The 24050-nt window shown below is 40.1% G+C and overlaps 1 protein-coding gene across 1 annotated transcript in view; it reads right to left on the bottom strand.

Moving 5' to 3' along the window:
* Nucleotides 1–24050, bottom strand: part of adgrb1a (adhesion G protein-coupled receptor B1a) — a 516358-nt gene that overhangs the window by 116956 nt on the left and 375352 nt on the right. The window contains exons 18-19 of the mRNA XM_067974780.1: nt 13604–13707; nt 6905–7007 (exon numbers count right to left, since the gene is read on the bottom strand). Of these exons, the coding sequence (XP_067830881.1) occupies nt 6905–7007; nt 13604–13707 (207 nt within the window). The remainder of the gene's footprint in view (nt 1–6904; nt 7008–13603; nt 13708–24050) is intronic.

Here is a 24050-nt window from a genome sequence, read left to right as displayed (position 1 = left end):
CACATTCTTTGCCAGCACATCAACTAATGCAGTGAATTGGTCATTTAAACAAAGTCAAAGTCTTTGGCGGCAAATCTGCCATTGCACAAGGACGACATGCATTTGGGTCAATGTCATTTTGCAGCTGTGTGATAATAAGAGATAATTCCTTTCAATGGAGCACTGTGTACAGCAATCTCTACGGTTAGCAGGTGCTGACTCTGAGGGTGCTGAAAATGGCGGCAGTTATGCAAGTTTACAGAAACATTCGGAGCAATTATTCCTTTGAACTGTTTCAAAGCTACAACATAGACGAGCTTACTGGGTCATTTAAATGTAGGAATTTCAGTCTCGCCATTCAAAAAATTCTTGATTATAAAATAACCTTTATTGCAAATGGGAATTAACACAAGAAATAATTGCTCTTGACAGGCTTGACTTTTCTGTTAGGTTCTGTTTTTTTAAAAATAATGCTAATTCATTAAATTGGTTCAGCAGAAGAAATTACTCTTAAGTGAGGCAACCTGTGATTTAAAAAAAATGATCACAACAATCAGTCTGTTGACCCTAGGAATTGATGTATCACTGCATTGCTCCTGCAGAGGACTGAGGCAGATTTGTCCCTGTAAATTTCCCACATTGTCAGTTCCCAATTTCCACCAGATCATCAGGGTGAGAAGAAGCAGAACAGAATAAAGACATTTTTCCACAGGTAGCGAACAGATTGAAATGCGAGTCAACTTGAATTGCAATCAAGTACCTCCTTCCACTCAAATACAGCACAGCAACAGTAGAAGTCCTGGGAGCATGTTAGCTGCCTGTCATTTCAGCCAGAGAATGGTATTACAAGTTTAAAGTGTTGCCTCAGATTTTCTCTCAGGTACAGCAGTGCTAGTCACTCCCATAAGTGATTGGTGCCTCATATTGCCCGATATCTAACTATACGATAGCATAACCCTAGGGTGTAGCAATAATATTCCCTTTTTCCAAAATTTTGTTTGATAACGCTTCTGCGAAGCGCCGTGGGATATATTAAAGGCGCTATATAAATGCAAGTTGTTGTAATCTGAAATGGGTATGTGTGTCTTTCACATGTGTGCTTCTTTAATCATTTTCAAGGTGAACTAAGAAAGCAAAATAATAAAAACGCTATGCTTCCTAAGATCAGTGGTTTGACAAAAAAAGCGATTAGACAAACTATCCACCTAAAATCTGCTTCTGACCCTTTGCATTTTTCTGTTTTAAGCCTGACTGGCCACAGTCTTTATTGGAATTGACTGGCTGCCCAGGTCTCTGTCTCTGATTTTACCTCTCTCTGTTCACAACTGAAGGGGAGTGCCTATTCCAGCCAATCCCTGGTGAGCACCCGGGACATGGGGCCTCCTAATACAATGGGTGTGAGGTGTTTATTGATTATTGAGACTGACTAAGAAATTGCTTATTGCTTACAGTCTTTGAGGAAAACAAATACTAATATCACGCAATCCGAGCAAAATCGGCGAACCAGCGCAAAAGAGCGGGGAATTTCAAACGCAAGTGAGTTATGCGCAAAACCACTAAGGTTCGTGTTTTCCAAGATCTTTTACGCTGGTTTAAGATTTAATTCGCCCGGATCAGGCCCCGCCCACAATACTGGCCATGCCCCCAGAACGAAATTGCGAGTTTCCACCGATTGTGCTGGTTCGGGAAGGCTCTTCAAATTGTGCGCATAGGCACTAGTAGGCACGTTTCAGAAGTTTTTTCATATCAAAAAATATTTAATTTACTAAGAAACTGACTAATGTACACCAAAGAAACTAGTAAATGGTTCAGTATAGTTTTTTTAAGTCATTTTCAGTGATTTTAAAATCAGGTTACTCACAGGTAGAGGACTGGACACTTATTAAAAATGCTTGTTTTTTGTAATATACCCATTTTCAGCTGTATTAATAAAACTGCACCAGGTTATCAGACTTAAATATATCAATGAGTACTTTTTAATGGAAAGAAAAAAATGATTACTTTCTATTACACTGGTTCGTGGACGGTTTTACATTTGTGATTATACAAATGAATTTTATCGGAAACTTGAACTGTAACCTAACCAACGCAATTTCAAACGCATTTTGGTTGCAATTTCCCGATTGCACCCGAAGTAAAAACTCTACCCCCAATGTTTAAAGATAACTTTATCCCCAAATCCTTCTGTGGAAAATTGGATGAAAAGTTCTGAATAATGGTGAATACTGGAGTGAAATATAGAGATTTAAAACTGAGGTGGTGGGGGGGTGGGGAAGGGGTTGAACGGAGGGGAGTGAAATACAAAAATAACTGGTGTTGCAGAGTAGAGTCCTGATGCCCACATTAAGCCAAGTGCTTCAAATCAGACTTTCATTCATCAGCAGTAACTTTACCAGTACTAAATTAGAAAAAAGTTAGAACTTGGTAAAGATCTGCTAACACAGCTGAATCCTGACAAACACATCATCAATTCGCCAAGAAATATTACGCTTGGATGAGGGACTCTGAATTGTAGACAAAATTGGCCAGTTGGCTTTGTACCATAGCCGATTTAAATCACTCATTCAGCCATTCAATCTGAACTAAAACAGAAAACTATTCACAAAAAAACAGCTGTCTCAAGGTAAAATTGGCAGCCGATTAGCTCCATTCAGTACATTAGGCATTGGAAACTGGATTATTTGGGCAACAGTGAGCACTTGGATCAGGGTTTTACAATTATGTGGCATGAAATGGACTAGGGAGTCTATAAATGGGAGCAAAAGGGACATGGCTTGCTGACTATATTCTGAATTTTCCTGTATGACGTTTCCAGATTTAAAATTTTATGAAAAATTTCAAAGATATGAAGCACTGATCCATTGCTCATGTAATCTCTTTGGGGAAATAAAAGCTTTTTTGTCCAAGTAAAATCCTCTTATCCTCTTAACCCATCTGTTATCTCAATTATCATGATTCAGGATTATCAGGATATGGTTACAATCAGTTTTATCCAGTAAGACTTTCAATATGGTGGCCATATTTTAATATCACCAACAACAATCTTACAAACTCAATCCTTGCAGTTACACTATTACTCTACCCTTCATAGACACTGCCTGATATTTTAAGAACAAGTATGACATTTTTAAATGCTTTGTTGTTTTGAAATTTCAAGTTTAAAAAATTCTCCCCAACAGCTCAGCAGAAAAGTGCACTGCCTCACGCAATACTCAGTCATTTAGATCAGGAGGGCCGGGTACAATTTGCATTTTGTGTTAAGTTAGTTGATCTCACCTTGGGTGCTACAACTGGCCACAGGTGTCAGCCATGGCTCAGTAGCACTCTCGCCTCTAAGTCAGATGGTCATGAGTTCAAGCCCCATTGCAGAGACTTGAGCACATAATCAAAGCTGTCACTTCAGTGCAGCACTGAGGGAGCGCTGCACTGTTGGAGGTGCTGTCTCCAATGAGACATTAAACCGAGGCACTGTCTACCCATTCAGGTGGATGTGAAAAATTCCAATGTACTATTCAAAGAGGAGCAGGGACGTTCTCCTGGTGTTCTGGGCATTAGTTGAAGTGCTCATTTATCTCAGTTTTTTGTGGGACCTTGTTGTGCACAAATTGGTTACTGTGCTTCCTTACATTACAACAGTGACTATACTTCATAAGTACTTCATTGGCTGTAAGGCATTTTAGGATGTCCTGAGATCATGAAAGATGCTTTATAAGTGCAAGTTTTTTAATTCTCTCTTTCTTTCATTCACAGGGCCTCTGCTGGAAAGCACGCGTGCGCAGATATTGGGTGAGAACGGCATTAATGTTGGCCAATGCATCCCACAGCCAAATAATCTGCTGACATTCACCATCTCTGCTCACACATAAAGGATGACCATTTGGTCAGGGTACCAGAGGACTGCCAGTACCCTTGGATCCTTTGAGAGAGGAAAAAGGGCAGAAATTTGAAAGACAGAATGTGAGATTGCAATCTGCAAGAGTGAAATCTACTCCACAACAACAACTTGCATTTATATAGTGCCTTTAACGTAGTAAAACGTCCCAAGGCACTTTACAGGAGTGTTATCAAACAAAATTTGACACCGAGCCACATAAGGAGATATTAGGACAGGCAAAGAGGTAAGTTTTAAGGACCGTCTTAAAGGAGAAGAGAGAGGTAGAGGCAAAGAGGTTTAGGGAGGGAATCCCAGAGCCTAGGGCCTAAGCAGCTGCCTAAGTAGCAAGGAAATGCATAAACAGACTTGAAGGCATTTTCTTTGTGTAAAATAGAAATAGCAAATGCTGGAAATGCACAGCAGGTCAGTTAATATTTGCAAAGGGAGAAGAAAGGTTTTAGACTTTTTGAGGCTGTAATCCTTCATTCAAGAGAGCAAAGGGAGATAAGATTACAAACCTACGCTCCCTGTTGCATAGCTCTGCTACTGGGAGTGCGGAATCACCCCTTGTACGTAACTTGGATATGTTTGACAAACAAGTCATATATATATTAACCCTTACTGTGCTGCGTGTAAGTTAGTTCGTCCAAGCATGACTGGGCTACTGGTATTGCAGATGAGACAACTTGTTCAATGGTAGCAATTTAAATTTGGCTCATAAAAGCTTGTAGGATTCAAACACTCAATGAGTTTAAAAAATGCCCTCCAGAGAAGGTTTTCAAGCAATCAAAGCCTAATTTTTTTCAATCCATATTCCACCTCCCAGAAAGACAGTGAGATCAGAGATGCCAAAGAAGGCAGGTAAGATGCGAAAGTATTTATAACTTTTTTTAAAATATAGAATAAATGATGTATATAGAGTAAACATTAGTTAAAAATAAGTAGTTCAAATAATAAAAACAGATGAGAGAATGGAGGAATGGGGAAGGAAGGATAAGCAGAAATCAAGGCCTGGAAATTCACTTGCGCATGTTGTTGGGTGAAAACCGAGCAATGGCAACAACTGTGGTACCTAAATTGATGGGTGAGGAGACCACACGATTATGAGTTCTCTTGTGTTGTCCAATGGCGACAGGAGTACTTACCCTTGAGTACCTTCCGCAGCTTCCAGCGATCGCTTTAAGGATCGCTGGTGAGGTCACTGTGGAAATGAAAAAAAACTGTCAGAGCTTCCGCAATGCAAGCTCTAACGAGTTTTTGTCCAGCGTAGCAGAAGGCTCCAGCAACAGATGCAGGACCCTTCATTGCATAATTACATTGGGCCAGCGCTGCTTCCAAGCAGCCGCAGAGATGTATGATGCAGTCCAATATATTGGCAGGTATGTCGCTGCCTAATATCGGGCGCAAGATCCCAGCATACGATATTGGACCCATCGGTCTCCTTTTTTTGCCTGGAAAATGGGCATTGAGCAATCCAATTTCTAGGTTCAAAAGTTAAAAACTTAGTACTTTTATTCAGAATTATTTTTAGTGTTTTTTTAATTGATCATATGCTTAATATTGAAGTTAAAAAAAAGTCTTCAACATTGGAGTAGCTTCATATTATGTTACGTTATATTATGTTATGTACTTAGGATAGCATGCCCAGAATTACTGTAATACTTGGACTTGTTTCAGGATTATAACATGCAAACTGAAAACTTTTAAAAGTGGTTAGCTCTTTACACATATTCAAAAATATTTAATGAGTAGGTAAGAAAAATTCTGCAATTACTGAAAATCTGAAATAAAAACAGAAAATTCTCTTTGTTCTCATATTCAGCATTTTTGATTGCTGACTGTTACTTGTTGCTCTCCCCTACTTTGTTTTGGTCAGTCCTATAAAGGGACTTACATACCTTTCATTTCCAATTGTAATAGAATCTCTACCTATCTTTTCAGAATTTGACCAATGTTGAATATTTACAGTATATGTAGATGTATTTTTAAACCACCAAGTTTGAATTAATAACAAAAGAAGCTAATGGCATTAAAAGTGTCAGTTTGGCTCAGTTGCCTCTGAGCAAGAAAGATATAATCCACAACTTGAGCGCATAAGCTAAGATGACACTCCAGTGCAACAATGAGGGCCTTCCATATTGTCAAATGCACTGTCCTTCAAAAGAGATATTAAACTAAAGCCATGTTCTGGTTGTTCAGGTAAAAGTTAAAGGCCCCATACCACTATTTGAAGAGGAGCATTTTTCCCACAAGCAACATTAATAAAAAATGATTTATGATGATTTGTCTGACTGCTGTTTTGAAATCTTGTTGCGTGCAAATGTGTTCCATAATGCCAACATAAGAACAGTCATTGCACTACTTCAAAGTAATTCAGTGTATGTGAAGTGCTTTGAGAAGTGCTTTGAGGTGTTTCTGAGACGTGATAAAGCACTTTGCAAATGCAAGCTTTTCTTTTAAAAGGGAACTAGAGAAAGAAATTGCATTTGTATAACGCCTTTCATGACCGCAGGACATCCCAAAGTGCTTCACAGCCAGTGAAGTACTTTTTGAATTGCAGTCACTGTTGTAAAGTAGGGAAATGCAGCAACACATTTGCACAATAACAATGAAATAAATGACTGGATTATCTGTTTTAGATGTTGAGTGAGAGATAAATGTTGGGGAACACCAGGAGAACTCACCTGTTCTTCTTCAAATAGTGCCATGGGATTTTTTACATCCTCCTGAGAGGGAAGACAGGGCCTCAGTTTAACGTCTCATTGGAAAGACAGTACGTCTGACAGTGCAGCGCTCCCTGAGTAATGCACTGAAGTGCCAACCTAGATTATATGCTCAAGAGTCTGGAATGGGACTTGAAACCACAACCTTTGCCTGCAATTATTAATAAACCACAATTATTTGCCCAGATTTCTGTTTCCTAATTGTCTTCATTTTATCTGGAATCTCTTTAAAATTAAACACAGTAAAAGTGTTAAGGTTAAAACATCCAGATGCATCTCCAGTTAATAACATGCACATGTAATTTTCAGTTCAAAATAAATCACTTACCTTATTTCTTGTCTGAGTTTGTCCTATCAGGATGAGAGCATTTGATGAAATGATTGACAGGCAGAAGTTTATTAAAATTACCGACCGTTCTGACCGAATGTACCTGCAATGTACATTAGAAACAAAAGTTACAATTTAAGACATTACTTATGAAGGATCATTGGCCAGATGGCCAATAGTCAACATGATGTTTCAACAATTCACTTGGACCACAGAGGTTTCTGAGAGTGTAATTTTCTCTCTCTCTCACTCTCTGAGGCCCATAAACATAGTCTCCAATGAAAACTATGCGACCATGAACATCACAAACACGGCTGGTTATGGATAATTCCAAAATCTGCAGCTGCCGATGGAAATACTAAAATCTAAAATGTACTACAAATGACCTTTTCACTTTAATTCAACTTCAGTTAAAAATAAATAAACTAGTCACTCTAAACTCCAACTCTAAATTGATTTCAATCATGATGGATTTGACTTCCAAATAAATGATTGATTTGCTGATTGTACAGAATAAATGTCTACTACAACTGATCTTGAAAGTAAAACACTCAAGAGTCAAGGACTTTAATCCAGGAGTGGATGATTGACCCTCAGCTTTCATAAACATGGATTAGGTTTTCAATCAATGAGCAGTGTACTATTCGCTGAAGTAGAAACACTCAAGAATGCCTCGGTATTTAAGATATTAGTTTTTGTACTCTGAACTTTTACAGATTAGAAAATCTTACCTTTCATTAAAAATATTTCTTTAGAATATATTCTGGGTATTTTGTTAAAGGAGAAATAAGCTATAAATTAGCAGTGAAATGCATTAGTTCACGATATGGTTCAAAGCCATAAAAACGAGGGAGCTCAAGGTGCAATCTCTCATCTGTGCTGAGTTACGAGATCTTAACCGAGGCAGAAGTGGGGGCACTAGCTCAGGCTAGGGAAAGGAAATCAGGGTTTCCACTACTGATTGCTATTTAATGACCCCTGAAGGAAGGGGGCAGTGCATGTGTTAGGTGAGGAGTGAAGGCAAGATAAAAGTACGGCTGTGATGCCCCTCCCTCACCCCACCCCTGACTGATCAGCCTGCCAACACTCATTGTCTAGGCTCACACATAAATATGGTCACTTGGCGAGCAGAACATCAGATGTAATGACAAACCAAGTGTCCAAATAAATAAGCATGAAGTGCCCTGAATGTAGCAATAAGAACTAATAGCAATTCACTTTTAATAGATTGAAGACTGAGTAATGAAATAGAAAGGTGACCTTTACCAATTAATTTTTCCCTGAATATATCAATTGTAATACTTAGTTATTTAAGCCACAATTTAAATATTTACAGATCAAATAGTGCCTCATTTCTTTGAAGTAAGGGTAATGGTAATCCACTGTGATTTTAAATGGTACCTGGTAACAATTATTTAAAAAACAAGTTATATCATAATCAATAGGCACAGTGTTAAGAAGCACCTGATGCGGTGTGATCTTACTATACTTTATATTTTTATTTATTCTGATAATCACAAATGGGGATAATTTAATAATAGTCATGAGTTTCATATAACATCCATATAAAAATGCATTCTTGAACAAGTTCATCTGCAACATAGATACAGCTATTTAACATTGCAATAGGATTTGTTGTACTGCAGGTTGCTTATGACATTGAATTATAGGTACCTCATAGCCAGGGCTGTTTTGTAGCTCTTACCACTTCCAACAATATGATTATATCAATACACTGTCTCCGTTATAGCTACTTTTCCCCAAAATACCTAACTGAAACCATCATTCCAATTTAGGAGCTCAAGGACATATATTGGTTTAGCAGACTTTCAATATTTCTGCAGCCACATTTATTTCCTATTTCCAAATCAATTTTCTGCCTTTCTGGTCTAATCCTTGATACTCATAATCTCACTCCTATGTCTCCTGCCTAAATCAATGTAACAGTGACCTTTGTGCGAGCATTAAAATCAATACCAATCTGTGTTAGAGCCTCCCAACCCCAACCTCACTGATTAACCACTATGTCACCTGTTGAATGATCCCTGACTTGTCGAGACCAACAAGATGTCAATCTATCAAAATATGCATTTGCTGTGCCAGAGATATATTTAAAACTCATAGACTACTATGTTTTGATTTGTGGCAACGGGGGTGTTTCTCCTGCCTTCTCACCTCCCCAGTGAAGGGTACGTTGGACACTCATCCCTCCAGAGGGTAATTTACTTTTCACTCACAAATGTTCAGCCAGCTGCTCACACCTCAAATTAGATGAGCTAGAGTGACAGGCAAGACAAGAAACCAATCAATGTTTAAAAACCTGCCTACAAGCTCCTGTTGGATGGACACCCACACCAAAGGCCTGCTCAGCATGTCCCCATTGAAAATAGAGGCCCCGGAGGGTAGCAGAAATGATGTTTTAAAATTAAAGGAAAACTGCGAGGCTAGAATAATCCAGCTCCTCAAAGGCATGTCCACAGATGTTTTTAATGCTAATGCTTGATCAACCCACCACACGTCTGTGTGCTTCAGAAAGGGATTGCTGCCCACAATTGAGTTTCACACCTCTCCTACACAAGCAGGTTAATAATGTCACGCACACTCCACAAGGCAAGTTGAGGCTGTGATCTGGGCATACATCTCCTGGTTGAGATTCCAACAGTGCAAATTACAGCTTGAAAAAATTCCTATTAATGAATATCAGACTGCTTGCCTGAGTTCTAGGTTCCTCCAGCTAAACACCGAGGAGAGCGAAGCAATCGTCTTTGGCCCCTACCATAAACTATGTATCCTCGCCATCAACTGCGTTCTTCCTCCCCAGCCACCATCTCAGGCTGAACCAAAATGTTTGCAACTTCAATGTACTGCTCAACCCTAAACCCTAAACAACCCTATATATTCTCCATTATAAAGACCACTTACTTCCACCTCCGAAACATTAGCCACCTCTGCCCTTCCTCAGCCCATCTACAACTGAAACCCTCATAAATGCCTTTCTCACCTCGTGACTCGATTAATCCAATGTTTTCCTGGCCAGCCTCTCATTTTGCACCCTCCATAAACTTCAGCTTATCAAAAACTCTGCTGCCCTTACTCTATTCCACACCTTCTTGTCTTCACTGGCTTAGATTGGCTCCTCAACCCCCAAAGCCTCACACTAAGTTAAAAACAGTGGATGTTCAAAGGGACTTAGGGGTTCAGATACATAGATCATTGAAGTGTCATGAACAGGTGCAAAAAATAATCAATAAGGCTAATGGAATGCTAGCCTTTATATCTAGAGGACTAGAGTACAAGGGGGCAGAAGTTATGCTGCAGCTATACAAAACCCTGGTTAGACCGCACCTGGAGTACTGTGAGCAGTTCAGGGTGCCGCACCTTCGGAAGGACATATTGGCCTTGGAGGGAGTGCAGCGTCGGTTTACTAGAATGATACCCGGACTTCAAGGGTTAAGTTACGAGGAGCGATTACACAAATTGGGATTGTATTCTCTGGAGTTTCGAAGGTTAAGGGGTGATCTGATCGAAGTTTATAAGATATTACGGAGAACAGATAGGGTGGATAGAGAGAAACTATTCCGCTGGTTGGGGATTCTAGGAGTAGGGGGCACAGTCTAAAAATTAGAGCCAGACTTTTCAGGAGTGAGATTAGAAAACATTTCTACACACAAAGGGTGGTAGAAGTTTGGAACTCTCTTCCGCAAACTGCAATTGATACTAGCTCAATTGCTAAATTTAAATCTGAGATAGATAGCTTTTTGGCAACCAAAGGTATTAAGGGATATGGGCCAAAGGCAGGTATATGGACTTAGATCACAGATCAGCCATGATCTTATCAAATGGCAGAGCAGGCATGAGGGGCTGAATGGCCTACTCCTGTTCCTATGTTAAAATTCTTATCCTTGTGTTTAAACCATCCATTGTCTCACCCATCTCTATAATCTTCCCCGCCGCCCCTCACCGACCCCCCCCCCCCACCCCCACCACCCCCCACTTCGTAATCTCTGTTGCTCTGACTCTAACATCTTTTGCATCCCCTCATCCTTTCATGCCACCACCAGTGGCCATAACTTCAGCCACCTAGGTTCCAATTTCTGGACTTCCTTCCCTAAATCCCTCCATCTTTCCTTCTTTAAGACTCACCTCTTTGGTCAAGCCTTTGGTCACCCCGCCTAATCTTTCCTCCATTGACTCAGTGTCTGATTTTACTTACGCCTCTGTAAAACACCCTGGGATGTTTTACTATGTTAAAGGTGGTTCATAAATTCAAGTTGCTGTAAAGATGTGTTTTTTAAAAAATAGAAAAATCTAGATGTCCCACTTTGGTCACCCAACAAAAGATATTAACATTGTTCACTTCACATTTTCATCAAATTCAACTCAAACTGAAAGTATTGTGTTTCTGTTTCAAACATGTTGTGTTTTCCAGGGCTGGAAAATAAGCAACCCTGAAAAAAAATTATTAAGAAATGTGTCCTATTTCAGAGTTGGACATGAATTTTATTCCTCAGCCATCAGTCAGAAAATGCATTAGTAAGATTGGAAGTTAATTTGGCATCCTATTAATTAGGATGTGACTGTGACACAGACCTGTAGCCAAATGAAAACATATTTCAACACAATGAGCCAAAATTTGGAACTGGTGAATTAATGTCACTCCTGTAATGTCCAGATTAGCTGCAATTAAAACAAAATATCAACTTAACTGAAGCCAACTGAAGAATTACAGAAAGTAGAAAAATAGATTTGAACCACATCTAGCACAGTGACAAGTCTGTGGTACCTGGTTGGTTACAAAGGAAGGCTGTTAATTTAGGTTAGTAAAGTAAAATCTTTTTTAAAAACTCTTTTTTCCCCCCTTCCCTCTTTTAAATGGACAGACAAACTACTCTCAGGCCTCTGCCAATGCTACTCTGTAACTTCATTGGGTGATATCCAATCTTGGTAAATCTCATCCTCCTCTCAGTGCCTCTTTATGTAACAGCCCATCTGGCACCAGAATCTCACTGCATGGGCAATAATTGCACACTGCTGACCTATGTATGCTCCTATGACCCTATCTCTTTTAAATTCAGTACATATAAATTGATGCAGTGAAAGTGTTTCAATAAAACCAAAGCACAGGACAAAATAATTGCAATGCCATCTTTTTCCTCTTTGAAATATTGATATGAACATCAAGTTTTGTTTTTTATGTAGGTCTTCCACTAACACAAGAAGTAGTAGCTGTCTGACCGCAACTTAGCTGAATGGTTAATCTTATTGGACCCCGGGGTCGCTTTAATTCTCTTCTATTATTACAGCCTATTAGGCCAGGAACCAGCTATTAATAATGTTATAATCAATATGGATAATATGCAAAAAATAATTCCTCCTATTTTAATTAATTCACAACAATTAAAAATGTATAAACATTACAATTAATCAGGAATTTCATAAGTCATCTTCTTCACAACAATGTATAAAAAAGCAACCAATTCGGAGAGCTCCTCCTGTACTGGCTTTACCAGTCCAAAAACAAAATCCTACTTGATATATTGAAAGAAGGCTTCTATCAATAAAATTTGTTATAGCGAAGTTTGACTCAAGTTGCTCACTCTGTTTTATTGTGTACTTTTGTGAGAGTTTTTCTACTCCTAGAGAAGAAAAATATTAATGCTGGAAATGTTGGGTATTAGTGCAGGAATATCTTTCCAGTTTAGGCACTCAGCATCAACATTGAGCAAATTCAGGTTAAATACAGCATAGGTAAGATGCAGAATAAAGCTCCCTTTACACTGTCCTAACAATTTACCTTCTACTTTCAATCAAAAAAGAATATCTCATATTTCTGACACTAGCCATCCTTGAACCCTTTCTGAGCGAGATTCTCAATTTAGTTTTTTCTGTAAGTCCACACCTAGTGGCAACTGGGCTTAGACCGGTCAAATTAACTTAACATGGGACCCTTACTGCCAGAAAAGAGAGGAGACCCACATCCTATTCATTCCTAGAATGAATTCCAAACATATTCCTAGAAGGAAAGGATAGTTAGCCAATGTGATGCAGCATTATGTCTCCATTGCATGCTCGTTTTAGTAACTGGAGAGAAGGGGAAAAGTATCAAAATAAAACAAACAGCAACATTTTGAAGTACAGTAGCAAATCAGACTTTTTGATCTCAGGAATGATGTGCCAAATGGACACCACACACTTCTTTATTAAGGAGGAGGGAAAATCAGATAGTGAAGACCTCTGGGTATGTGAAGATGACCAAAGTGATCAACTCAAGAGTGGTATTGGTTGGGGGATCAGAGCAAGTTGCTTGTTTGTCTTCTCATCTATGGGACAGGATGTCACAAAAAGCACCAAGACAGAAGTGAGACTTTTTTTGATGGGGGAGGGGAGAAGAGTTGAAAACAAATTAAAAACAAGAAACTAATTTAAAAAATGTGATTTGGAAAAAAATCCTTTAGACATTGACAATAGAGAAAAGAAAGATAGCGTTTATTGATTTTAATTCTTCATAATGACATCTTTAGTCAAGGTCATCAAGAAATATGCTGCATCAAGTAGGTCACTTCATAAAGACTATTCTCCACTGGATCAAAAGCTGGTAATTATTTCAGATCTTGTGGCTGCATATCAGCCAATATATAACCCACTGAATATATGTTGCAATTCAGTTTAGTTTAAAAAAACAAAACTGTATATCATTACCTCCAGACAGATACATAAATAATGATTAACAGCAGGAGAGTCAATGAAGAAACTCCACAGCCAACGATTAGAGTGACCGAAGGCAGGATCACTTTGTCCATGTTCTATGAGAAAGGCAGAATAAAGAAACTGTTAGAAGTCAACACTATCAGCCAATATTTGCATGCAATGAATTATCACTATCACATTTTAAAACAAGGTACAAACAAAATTTATATTTCCATAGCAACTTAAACTACTGATTCCTCTGAAGCTATCACTCCTGTTCAATAGTATAGTGTTTGATATCATAACTTGTTCAGTGAGTTAAACGTGTGAAGTGTCTGACGCGATACTTTACTAGAAAGACAAAGTTCCTCTAAAGAGAAGTTCTCATTGCAATGGAGGGCTGTCAGACAGGCTTGGTTCCTGGAACATGTGGGAAACATTGATGCTCACAGAGGCTCTTGTTGCAGAAGATGCAGACTGACTAAATTCCAATTTCTTTCAGTTTAGCCCTTCTCCTCATGCCAGCAGTCTTCAATTACTTTGTTCAAATTGACATTCTTCATGCATCAGCCTAGTTAATGTCATTGAGCTAATCAACAGTGAAATGCATCACCACAAAGCTTGATCCTGTTTGCTTCCAATATCCACACAAGTGCATCTTCCAGCAAGGGTTGAATCAGATGCAGGAGCCCTGGCTGACTTTTTCCTCTCCTAGTCCAGGATACTGTGATCAACCGTAGCACCCCAACTGCTTTCCCAGCTGAGATCAACTTATTGAATATACGGATACGGTAGCATAATGGTTATGTTACTGGACTAGTAATCTGGAGTCATAAGTTCAAATCCTGCCATGGCAGCTGGGGCATTTAAATTCAATTAATTAAATAAAATCTGGGGGAAAAAAAAACTAGTATCAGTAATGGTAGCCATGAAACTACTGGATTGTCGGAAAAACCCATCTCTCTAGGGAAGGAAACCCGCTGTCCTTACCTAGTCTGGCCTATATGTGACTCCAGACCTACAGCAATGTGGTTGATTCTTAATCACCTTCTGAGATGGCCTAGTAAGCCACTCAGTTGTACAATCTTGCCACAAAAAGTCACCACATGGACTGCAGCTTCTCAAGGGCAATTAGGGATGGGCAACAAATGCTGGCCTTGCCAGTGATGCTCACATCCCATGAACAAATTAAACAAAGAACACAGAAAGGGGATCAAAACTAGGACCTTCTTGATCAGCACAGCTTAATCTGACCATTAAGCCACATGGGGAGTCTTTTAAAATCAAAACAAAGGTAACAATACCGCTCAGCACAGTGGAGGTGCACACCTCCATCTACACTTTGCAGCCCCAACTTGCTGAAATCCCAATCATATCCATGCAACCATTAGGAAGCATCAGAGTATTAAATCACTTCTTTATGAGGAGGGAGGGAAAATCTGACAGAAAACTGAGCTACTGCATCTTCCTGTGGGCAGTTTCAAAGTAGCGTCAGATAAGCTTAAAGATGGCAATCTGCCTGTGCTGTCATCTCTAAATGATGCGTGAATAAAAATAAAAGTAATAATCTAGTAACAGAAGAGGTGTGCAATTGTCTGATCAATGCATTGTAAATCTATAACTAATAAAATAAGAATCTTGCATGTATGCACACTTCCTGACAATCTTTTTTAATTATAAATTCCTATGTGCATATTTATAATGGAAACTGCGTTTGTAAAACGGCTGCATATAGCGACACCACTATTCCCGGCCAGAACAGAGATGATGGGGGAAATCCCCCGTCAATCACACACTATTACAGGTGACTGGGATTGATTTTACGCACATAACAGAGAGACCTGGGGGTATATGTGCACAGTTCATTGATGGTGGTGGGGCAGATTGAAAAATTGGTTGAAAAATCATATGGGATCCTAGGCTTTATAAATAGAGGCATAGAGTACAAAAGCAAGGAGGTTATGGTGAACCTTTATAAAACACTAGTTCAGCTACAACTGGAGTTTTGTCTCCAATTCTGGGCACCGCACTTTAGGAAGGATGTGAAGGCCACAGAGAGGATGCAGAAAAGATTTACTAGAATGGTTCCAGGATATGGGACTTCAGTTACGTGGATAGACTAGAGAAGCTGGGGTTGTTCTCCTTAGAGCAGAGAAGGTTGAGAGGAGATTTGATAGACGTGTACAAAATCATGAGGGGTCTCGACAGAGTAAATAGAGAGAAACTCTTCCCAATGGCAGAAGGGTCAAGAACCAGAGGACACAGATTTAAGGTGATTGGCAAAAGAACCAAAGGCGACAGGAGGAAAAACTTTTTTATGCAGTGAGTAGTTACAATCTGGAATGCAATGCTTGAAAGGGCAGTGGAGGCAGAATCAATCGTGGCTTTCAAAAGGGAGTTGGATAAGTACTTGAAAGGAAAACATTTGCAGGGCTATGGGGAAAGGGTCGGGGAGTGGGGCTAACTGGATTGCTCTCGCAGAGAGCAGGCACAGGCTCGATGGGGCGAATGGCCTACTTTTCTGTGCTGTAACCGTTCTATAATTCTAATTCAGAGTGTCTAATGACATCACTGTGTCAGCCAATGAGTTGGTGGCGGGGCGGGACTTACGGCAGGACTTGCAGCAGTTTATTTTACAGCAGTCAAAATCTATTTACTCAGTAAACAGCAAAGCAAACAAAATCTATTTACAGAGTCTCTATGAACTTCAGCAAACAGAACTCAGCAACTTCTCCTGATAAAAGCAGGGTGATTTCTCCAGCAAAATGCAATGAGTGGAGGATAGTTACATAATGCAAATTATGTGGGCCGCATATGGTGACACGACTATTCCTGGCCAGAATAGAGATGATTGGGTAATTCCCCCAGTTCTGCTGTAAGTTCTACCCCACCTCCAATGCACTGGATGACACAGTGGTGTCATTAGACACTCTGATGTAAAACTTGTTGGGCGTAATTGCACTCCCTGTTCCCCGCCACCCCCTCCCACTTCAGTGGAGGTGTTACAATGCCAACACTGTCAGGGCTGTGTAATTAGAGCGTGGCAAGTTTACGTAATAAATGTGGACGCGGGAATTTATAATCGAAATACAAAAATAAGCTTTTCACAATATATATTAAGTACTTGGATGAAGGAATAGAGAGTTGTACATCCAAGTTTGCATTTGATACTGTTCGGAGGCACAGTAAATTGTGTAGATGGGAGCAGGAGCTTCCAAAGGAACATAGACAGCCTAAGTGAGAGGGAAGAACTAGGGTCGATGGAGTTCAATGTGAGGAAGTGCAAGGTCATCCACTTTGGATCTAAGAAAGACAAATCAGAATGTTTTCTAAATGGCGAGAGACTAGTACCTGTGGGGGAGCGAAGGGATTTAGATGTCCACGCACACAAATCACTAAAAGCTAGTGCACTTGTACAAAAAGCCATCAAAAAGGCTAATGGCATGTTAGCCTTTATCTCAAGGGGATTGGAATACAAAAGGTGAGGAAATGACGCTTTAAGAAATGACCCTGAGTTTACATCGCACCTTTCACAATCTCAGGGCATCCCAAAAGGTTTTACAGCCACTGTAGGGAAATGCGGCAGCCAATTTGCGCACAGAAAGGTCCCAGAGACAGCAATGAGATTAACAACCTGATAATCTGTTTTTGTAGTGATGTTGTTCGAGGAAGCCGGGAAAATTCCCTAATTCAAATCCAAATAGTGCCATGGGATCTTTTAAACCTGAAAGGATCTCGTTTAACATCTCATCTGAAAGACAGCATCTCTGACACTGCAGCACTTCCTCAGTATTGCACTGAAGTATCAGCCTGGATTATATGTGCTCATGTCTCTGGAGTGGGCCTTGAACCCACAACTGTCTGACTCAGAGGCAAGAGTGCTACCACTGAGCCAAGGCTGACACAAGGCTTTAGTTGTACATAGTCTTGATCAAACCCCATCTGGAATGCTGTATTCAGTTTTGAGCCTCAGGGAAGATATATTAGCCTTTGAGGGGTTTCAGCGCAAATTCACCAGAATGATACCAGGGCTTAAAGGGTTAAATCATCAGGACAGGATGCACAAACCAGGTTTGTATTCCCTTGAATTTAAAAAGTTGAGAGGTAATCTAATCGAGATCTTTAAAATGATAAAGGGATTTGACTGGGTAAATACAGAGAAACCACTACTTCTGGTGAGGAAATGTAGGACAAGGGCACATAATCTTAAAATTACAGCTAGACTATTTAGGATTGAAATCAGGAAACACATGTTCTTACAAAGTCTGTGGTTGCAGGGCCAATTGACATTTTGAAGACTCAGAACAATATATTTTCGTTAGGTAAGAGTATCAAGGGATATGAAGCAAAGACAGGTAAATGAAAGCAAGGTACAGATCAGCCATAACCTAATTGAATAGCAAAACAGGCTCGAGAAGCTGCATAGCCTACACTTGTTCCTATCTTCCTATGTACTTTGGGACCTCAAAGCATCAACTGGTCGACTAGGGACTGAAGGAAAAATGCTGACCTCAAAGATCTGCAGCTGAAAAACAACAAACACTCCTCATGTTAGAGTTCTCAACAATGGTGTTGCTTTCACTATCAGATAACAGTTAAGTAAGGGATTGTGTTGGATATATGTGTATAATGTCCTTTTAGTGATAGAAAGGAAATGTAATTATGGATTTTCTGTAGAACTATGTTAGTGACAGAACACTGCATTGACATCCACGTCTGTACCTGACAGACACAGTTAGGTGCGTATACTATATGAACTGGCACCAGTAATGAGTGTCAAAGCACAAAGCAGCCAATGTTGTGAGTTCAAAGGACTTGAAGATGGAAAACAACAGTTTTGATACAATCCTTATTACACTGTCTTTGTTTTCAAAGTAATCAATAGCATAGAAAACCACTGAGTTGAACAGCTTAAACTAACAGTCAAATCAATTCCACCTGGTAGTTTTGTTTTCCCGCCCCCTCCATGTACTCCCTGGGACATGTAAAGACTGTGGTTAGGAGATTGAGGGGTCTACTCCCAAGTTTCTCCTGTTACAAGGCAGCTGCTTGGAAAGCCATAAGAGCATGGCTCCTTCACATTTTCCATGTCAGTGGTGGCTGGGGGGGTAGTGCGGAGGGAAAAAGTGGGCATTGCCTGGCATCTACTTAAAATCTCCCCACAGTGGCACAGCCAAGGTCAGGAATTCAACAGTTCGGTAGAATCAAGTCTGCTGTGGAGCAGTACTTCAATCCACTATGCTATAAAAACAGTATACTTGTACGTAACTTTTCCCTTCAAGTTTCTTCACATCGCCTTTGATAATAGCAACCATCATTTTTCAACAGAAAGACCACTCTTAAACCTATTGTTATTCATGCTTCTTGTGCAGAATTACCTTCCTTCCACTACAATGAAAGGCTAAGATTAAAAGTGCACAATGGGTAGAATAGTAGGCAAATATCAGCTTTCTATCACTCCTGGGCCCCTGAATTTTTCTACTTTAACATTGCCTCACTTTTTCTTTACCTCCCACTTTGTCCTTATTGTCATCTATCTTCCTTCAGTACTGGGGCTTCCAATCATCAGTAAATACAAATATTTCAGTTAATGAAAGAAACTGCCCATTTTTTCCACAAGTTACTAAGTTGGGATCTAACACATGATCCTACTTTTTGCAAAACATTTTATTACATGTTTATTATACAATAATTGATATACATTCTCTATTAAATTCTAATTACATTACAATTATATTAAAATTTACAAGGTATTCAGTTCTTACTTGATAACCAACAATGAACCTCTTCAAGAACTTCATAGGGTCTCCAAAAATAGACTCCATACAGAAGTTCAAGTCTGATTAATCAGATTACAGATTTCTGAGCAGATGGCCTTTAAGTCAGGTTTCAATGTAATTAAACAAGTGATCAAGATGCAAGAGCTCAAAAATTACTGTTTGCAATATTAGCGTATGAACGCTATTAGTTTTCATGTCATTTTTTGTCTGTTATGTTGAAGGAGGCATTAACCCACTTAAAATAAATCATGTAACGCCACGTTAAAATAATTGACCAAGGAATATCATGTGAATGTGTTAAGTGTTTCTAGCTAATATCGCAGTCATTTCAAAGCTAAGATGTCTCAATCTATCTGAAAATGTTGTCTTATTGACCATCTTTTAAAGAGATACATCTTGTTTTTATGTGAGTTTCCAGGCAGGCTGAGTTTCCAGAACAGACAATAAAACTGCCACAAAAATTCTGCTTCAGATTTGCTGCTGGGCACGTTCATGCCACAACAAATGTTACATTTACTGCAGCATCATCTACTGCAACATAGTTTAAAGATGAGGATAACCTTAGAGAACCTAATGTTCTATAAAGTCAGTGATGTCACGTCAATTCTGTTTACAAAGCTAACTAAATGCAATTTTTGTGCTCATCAAGGCCAAGGATGTTAGCACTGGAAAATAGAATGCCCATTCAAGGATGTCAGCATAAAGCATTGCCAGGTCAGGTATGACAATGGATAAATGGATGAAGTTCCTATACTGTCCTAACAACAAGCCTCATCCCACCCTTGGTAAAGTAGCCCTAATGCACTAATGTAATGTTTTTTCCATTTCCGACACCAGCCATCCTGTAGTCTCTCTGAGTGACTTTGCCAATCTATTACCAGTTAATGCCAAAACAAGGGCATAATTACATGATGTCAGTGGGCAGAGGCTTTCACTGCATCAGTGTGGGCTTGGTTTGAAACCAGGCAAAGTCCCTTTACAACAATGACTTGGTTAGGAGTGTCAGCCAGTATTCTACAAATAACACCTGGGACTCTTTATAATGCAAATCATATGGTCAGTTCTAAAATATATTAATCTGTAACATACTATATCAAAATATAAAAAAATTAAATATAAGTAAGAACACATATTCAGTCTTAGCACCAAGCCAATTTCATATGTTCAGCATGCTGGCTGTCGATGTATTTTATTACTGGAAAATAAACAGGAATGTTGTGTTTTAATTATTTATTTATTATTTTATATTTTAAAAAGCTGGTAGGCTCAACACTAAAATGTTGAAATTTCAGCTACAGGATCTAACTTCTCAAGCTTGACTGATGTCACCACTTGGAATTCCTTGAACAAAAGAGTTTGCTGGTTTGCTACTTAACCAGATGAGAGAGCAAATCTTTCCCAATAGTTTCACTAAGCACCAGCTTCAGTAGAGTCTTATCAAGAAAGGCTGAACAGGCTAGGGATCTTTTCTCCAGAAAAGAGAAGGCCGAGAGGTGACCTGATAGAGGTCTTCAAGATAATGAAAGGGTTTGATAGGGTAGACGTAGAGAAAATGTTTTCACTTGTGGGGGAGTCCAAAACTAGAGGTCATAAATATAAGATAGTCACTAATAAATCCAATAGGGAATTCAGGAGAAACTACTTTACTCCAAGAGTGGTAAGAATCTGGAACGCACCACCACAAAGAGTAATTGAGGAAAATAGCATAGATGCATTTAAAGGGAAGCTAGACAAGCACAGGAGGGAGAAAGGAATAGAAGGGTATGCTGATAGGGTTAGATGAAGTTGGGAGGGAGGGAGGAGTCTCATGTGGAGCATAAACGCCGGCATAGGCCAGTTGGCCCGAATGGCCTGTTTCTGTGCTGCAGACTCGATGTAACTCGATATCTTGTCCTTCTAATTCAGGATAGTGCAAATGAAAATAAATAACTTTTTATTTTTCTTCACCATGCAAATGGTTGGTCCACCAAATTCCTGATTTCATGTAGGGTCAAAAGTATTAATGAGCCCAACACATTTGTGTATGGATGACACATACAGTGTCAGCTTGGCTCAGTGGTCGCACTCTCATTTCTGAGTCAGCCCATACTTGAGTATATAATCTAGGATGACACTTCAACGCAGTGTCAAGGGAGTGCTGCACCATCAGAGGTGCTGTCTTCTGGATGAAGCTTAAAACAGAGGCCATGTCTGCTTGGTCAGGTGGACATAAAAGATCCCAAGGTACTACGTGAAGAGCAGGGAGTTCTCCATGTGTTCTGGCCAATACTTATCCTTCAACCAAAACCACTAAAACAGAATTAACTGATCATTTATCGAATTTGCTATTTGTGGGATCTTCCTGTGTACAACTTGGCTGCCATGTCTGCATAGATAACAACAGTGACTACACTTCAAAAGTAATTAATTGGCTGTGAAGCACTTTTGCATACGCTGAGAACACAAATGGTACAATATAAATGCAAGTTGTTTGCTTACTACCAATGGGGAAATGGTGTCATCCAGTTAGAAAATTGCCCAGATACATCACCCCGGCCACCTTAGTTCCAAGATGATAGGTCTGACATAAGAACTTACACCCCTACCTTGATCTTAAATATGTACAAAAAAAACCACTAGCATTTATCAAGATTCTTACCATACCATTGAAACATCTCAAAGTACTTCACACTATGAATTACTTTTGGAGCGGAATGCATGTTGTTATAGAAAGAAAAAACTTACATTTATATAGCAATTTTTACGGCCTCAGGGCATCCAAAAGCACTTCATAGCCACTGAGGTACTTTTGAAGTGTAGTCACTGTTGTAATGTAGGCAAAGGCAGCACCTATTTTGCACCAGCAACTTCCCCAACACAGCAGTGAGAGAAACATCAGTTAATCTGTTTTCTTGTGTTATTGATGCAGGAAGAAATGTTGGTCAGGGCACCAGAACAACTCCCTGCTCTGCTTCGAAGAGTGGGATCTTTAATGGTCCCTTGAACAAGCCAAAACCTCCACTTAACATCTTATCCAAAAGACTCTATCTTCTACACGGTAACACTCAATCAGCACTGCAATAGATTGACAACCTAAATCATGCACTCAAGTCCTGCTGTGGCACCAGCAATCTTTGGGTTTAGAACTGAGAGGACTACCAACTAAGACATGTGGCATGATTTTAGCTCAGAGCCGGGAACCCAGCACGTGCGTAGATATTCGCGTGAGGAACCCGGAAGTCAAGTGAGTGCATCGCATTCTGCAATTGCCACTCAATTGAATGTAAGTATTTGCGCTTCTGGGCTTCCCACCCGCCAGGCAACCAGATTGACTGATTTGCTGCCTGACAGGAGGGAAAGGAGTCGTAAATCAGAGAGGAAGGAGGGAGGGGGATCATGCGCCTTGGAGAAGATCGGGAGGGGGTCCACCATTGGGGGGGGGGGGGGGGGGGTGGGGGTTGGCTGATCGCGAGGGTCTTGTCACGCCAGGTAAGCTTATTGAGCCTGGATGAAACACTCCTGCTCATCCTGGCCCACAGGCACGGCAATAAAGGCACTCACCTCATGGATCCGGTCCTCCTCGCCTGCTTTCAACTGATGTGAATCAGAAGCGATGGGAAACCCGAACAGGTACGGTAAAATTCATTTTACATTTCTAAAGCACAAAAAATTAAGTGCAACTATCGCAGCGAGGTACAATGCCCCTTTAAGTATCGGCCCACCAGCTTTAAGCGGGGATGGGACTTCTGGGTTTCTGTTGCATGCACACATCCTAATGCACCTGAGTTAAACCCGGAACATAAGAACATAAGAACATAAGAAATAGGAGCAGGAGTAGGCCAATCGGCCCTTCGAGCCTGCTCCGCCATTTAATAAGATCATGGCTGATCTGATCCTAACCTTAAATCTAAATTCATGTCCAATTTCCTGCCCGCTCCCCGTAACCCCTAATTCCCTTTACTTCTAGGAAACTGTCTATTTCTGCTTTGAATTTATTCAATGATGTAGCTTCCACAGCTTCCTGGGGCAGCAAATTCCACAGACCTACCACCCTCTGAGTGAAGGAGTTTCCCCTCATCTCAGTTTTGAAGGAGCAGCCCCTTATTCTAAGATTATGCCCCCTAGTTCTTGTTTCACCCATCCTTGGGAACATCCTCACCGCATCCACCCGATCAAGCCCCTTCACAATCTTATATGTTTCAATAAGATCGCCTCTCAGTCTTCTGAACTCCAATGAGTAGAGTCCCAATCTACTCAACCTCTCCTCATATGTCCGCCCCCTCATCCCCGGGATTAACCGAGTGAACCTTCTTTGTACTGCCTCGAGAGCAAGTATGTCTTTTCTTAAGTATGGACACCAAAACTGTATGCAGTATTCCAGGTGCGGTCTCACCAATACCCTATATAACTGCAGCAATACCTCCCTGTTTTTATATTCTCTCCCCCTAGTAATAAACGCCAACATTCCGTTGGCCTTCTTGATCACCTGCTGCACCTGCATATTAACTTTTTGATTTTCTTGCACTAGGACCCCCAGATCCCTTTGTACTGCAGTACTTTCCAGTCTCTTGCCATCAAGACAATAACTTGCTCTCTGGTTTTTCCTGCCAAAGTGCATAACCTCACATTTTCCAATATTGTATTGCATCTGCCAAATCTCCACCCACTCACCCAGCCTGTCTATATCTCCCTGCAGGTTT

Source organism: Heptranchias perlo, chromosome 3, assembly GCF_035084215.1.
Source record: "Heptranchias perlo isolate sHepPer1 chromosome 3, sHepPer1.hap1, whole genome shotgun sequence".
Lineage (NCBI taxonomy): Eukaryota > Metazoa > Chordata > Chondrichthyes > Hexanchiformes > Hexanchidae > Heptranchias > Heptranchias perlo.
This window is presented reverse-complemented; position numbering and strand designations above follow the sequence as displayed.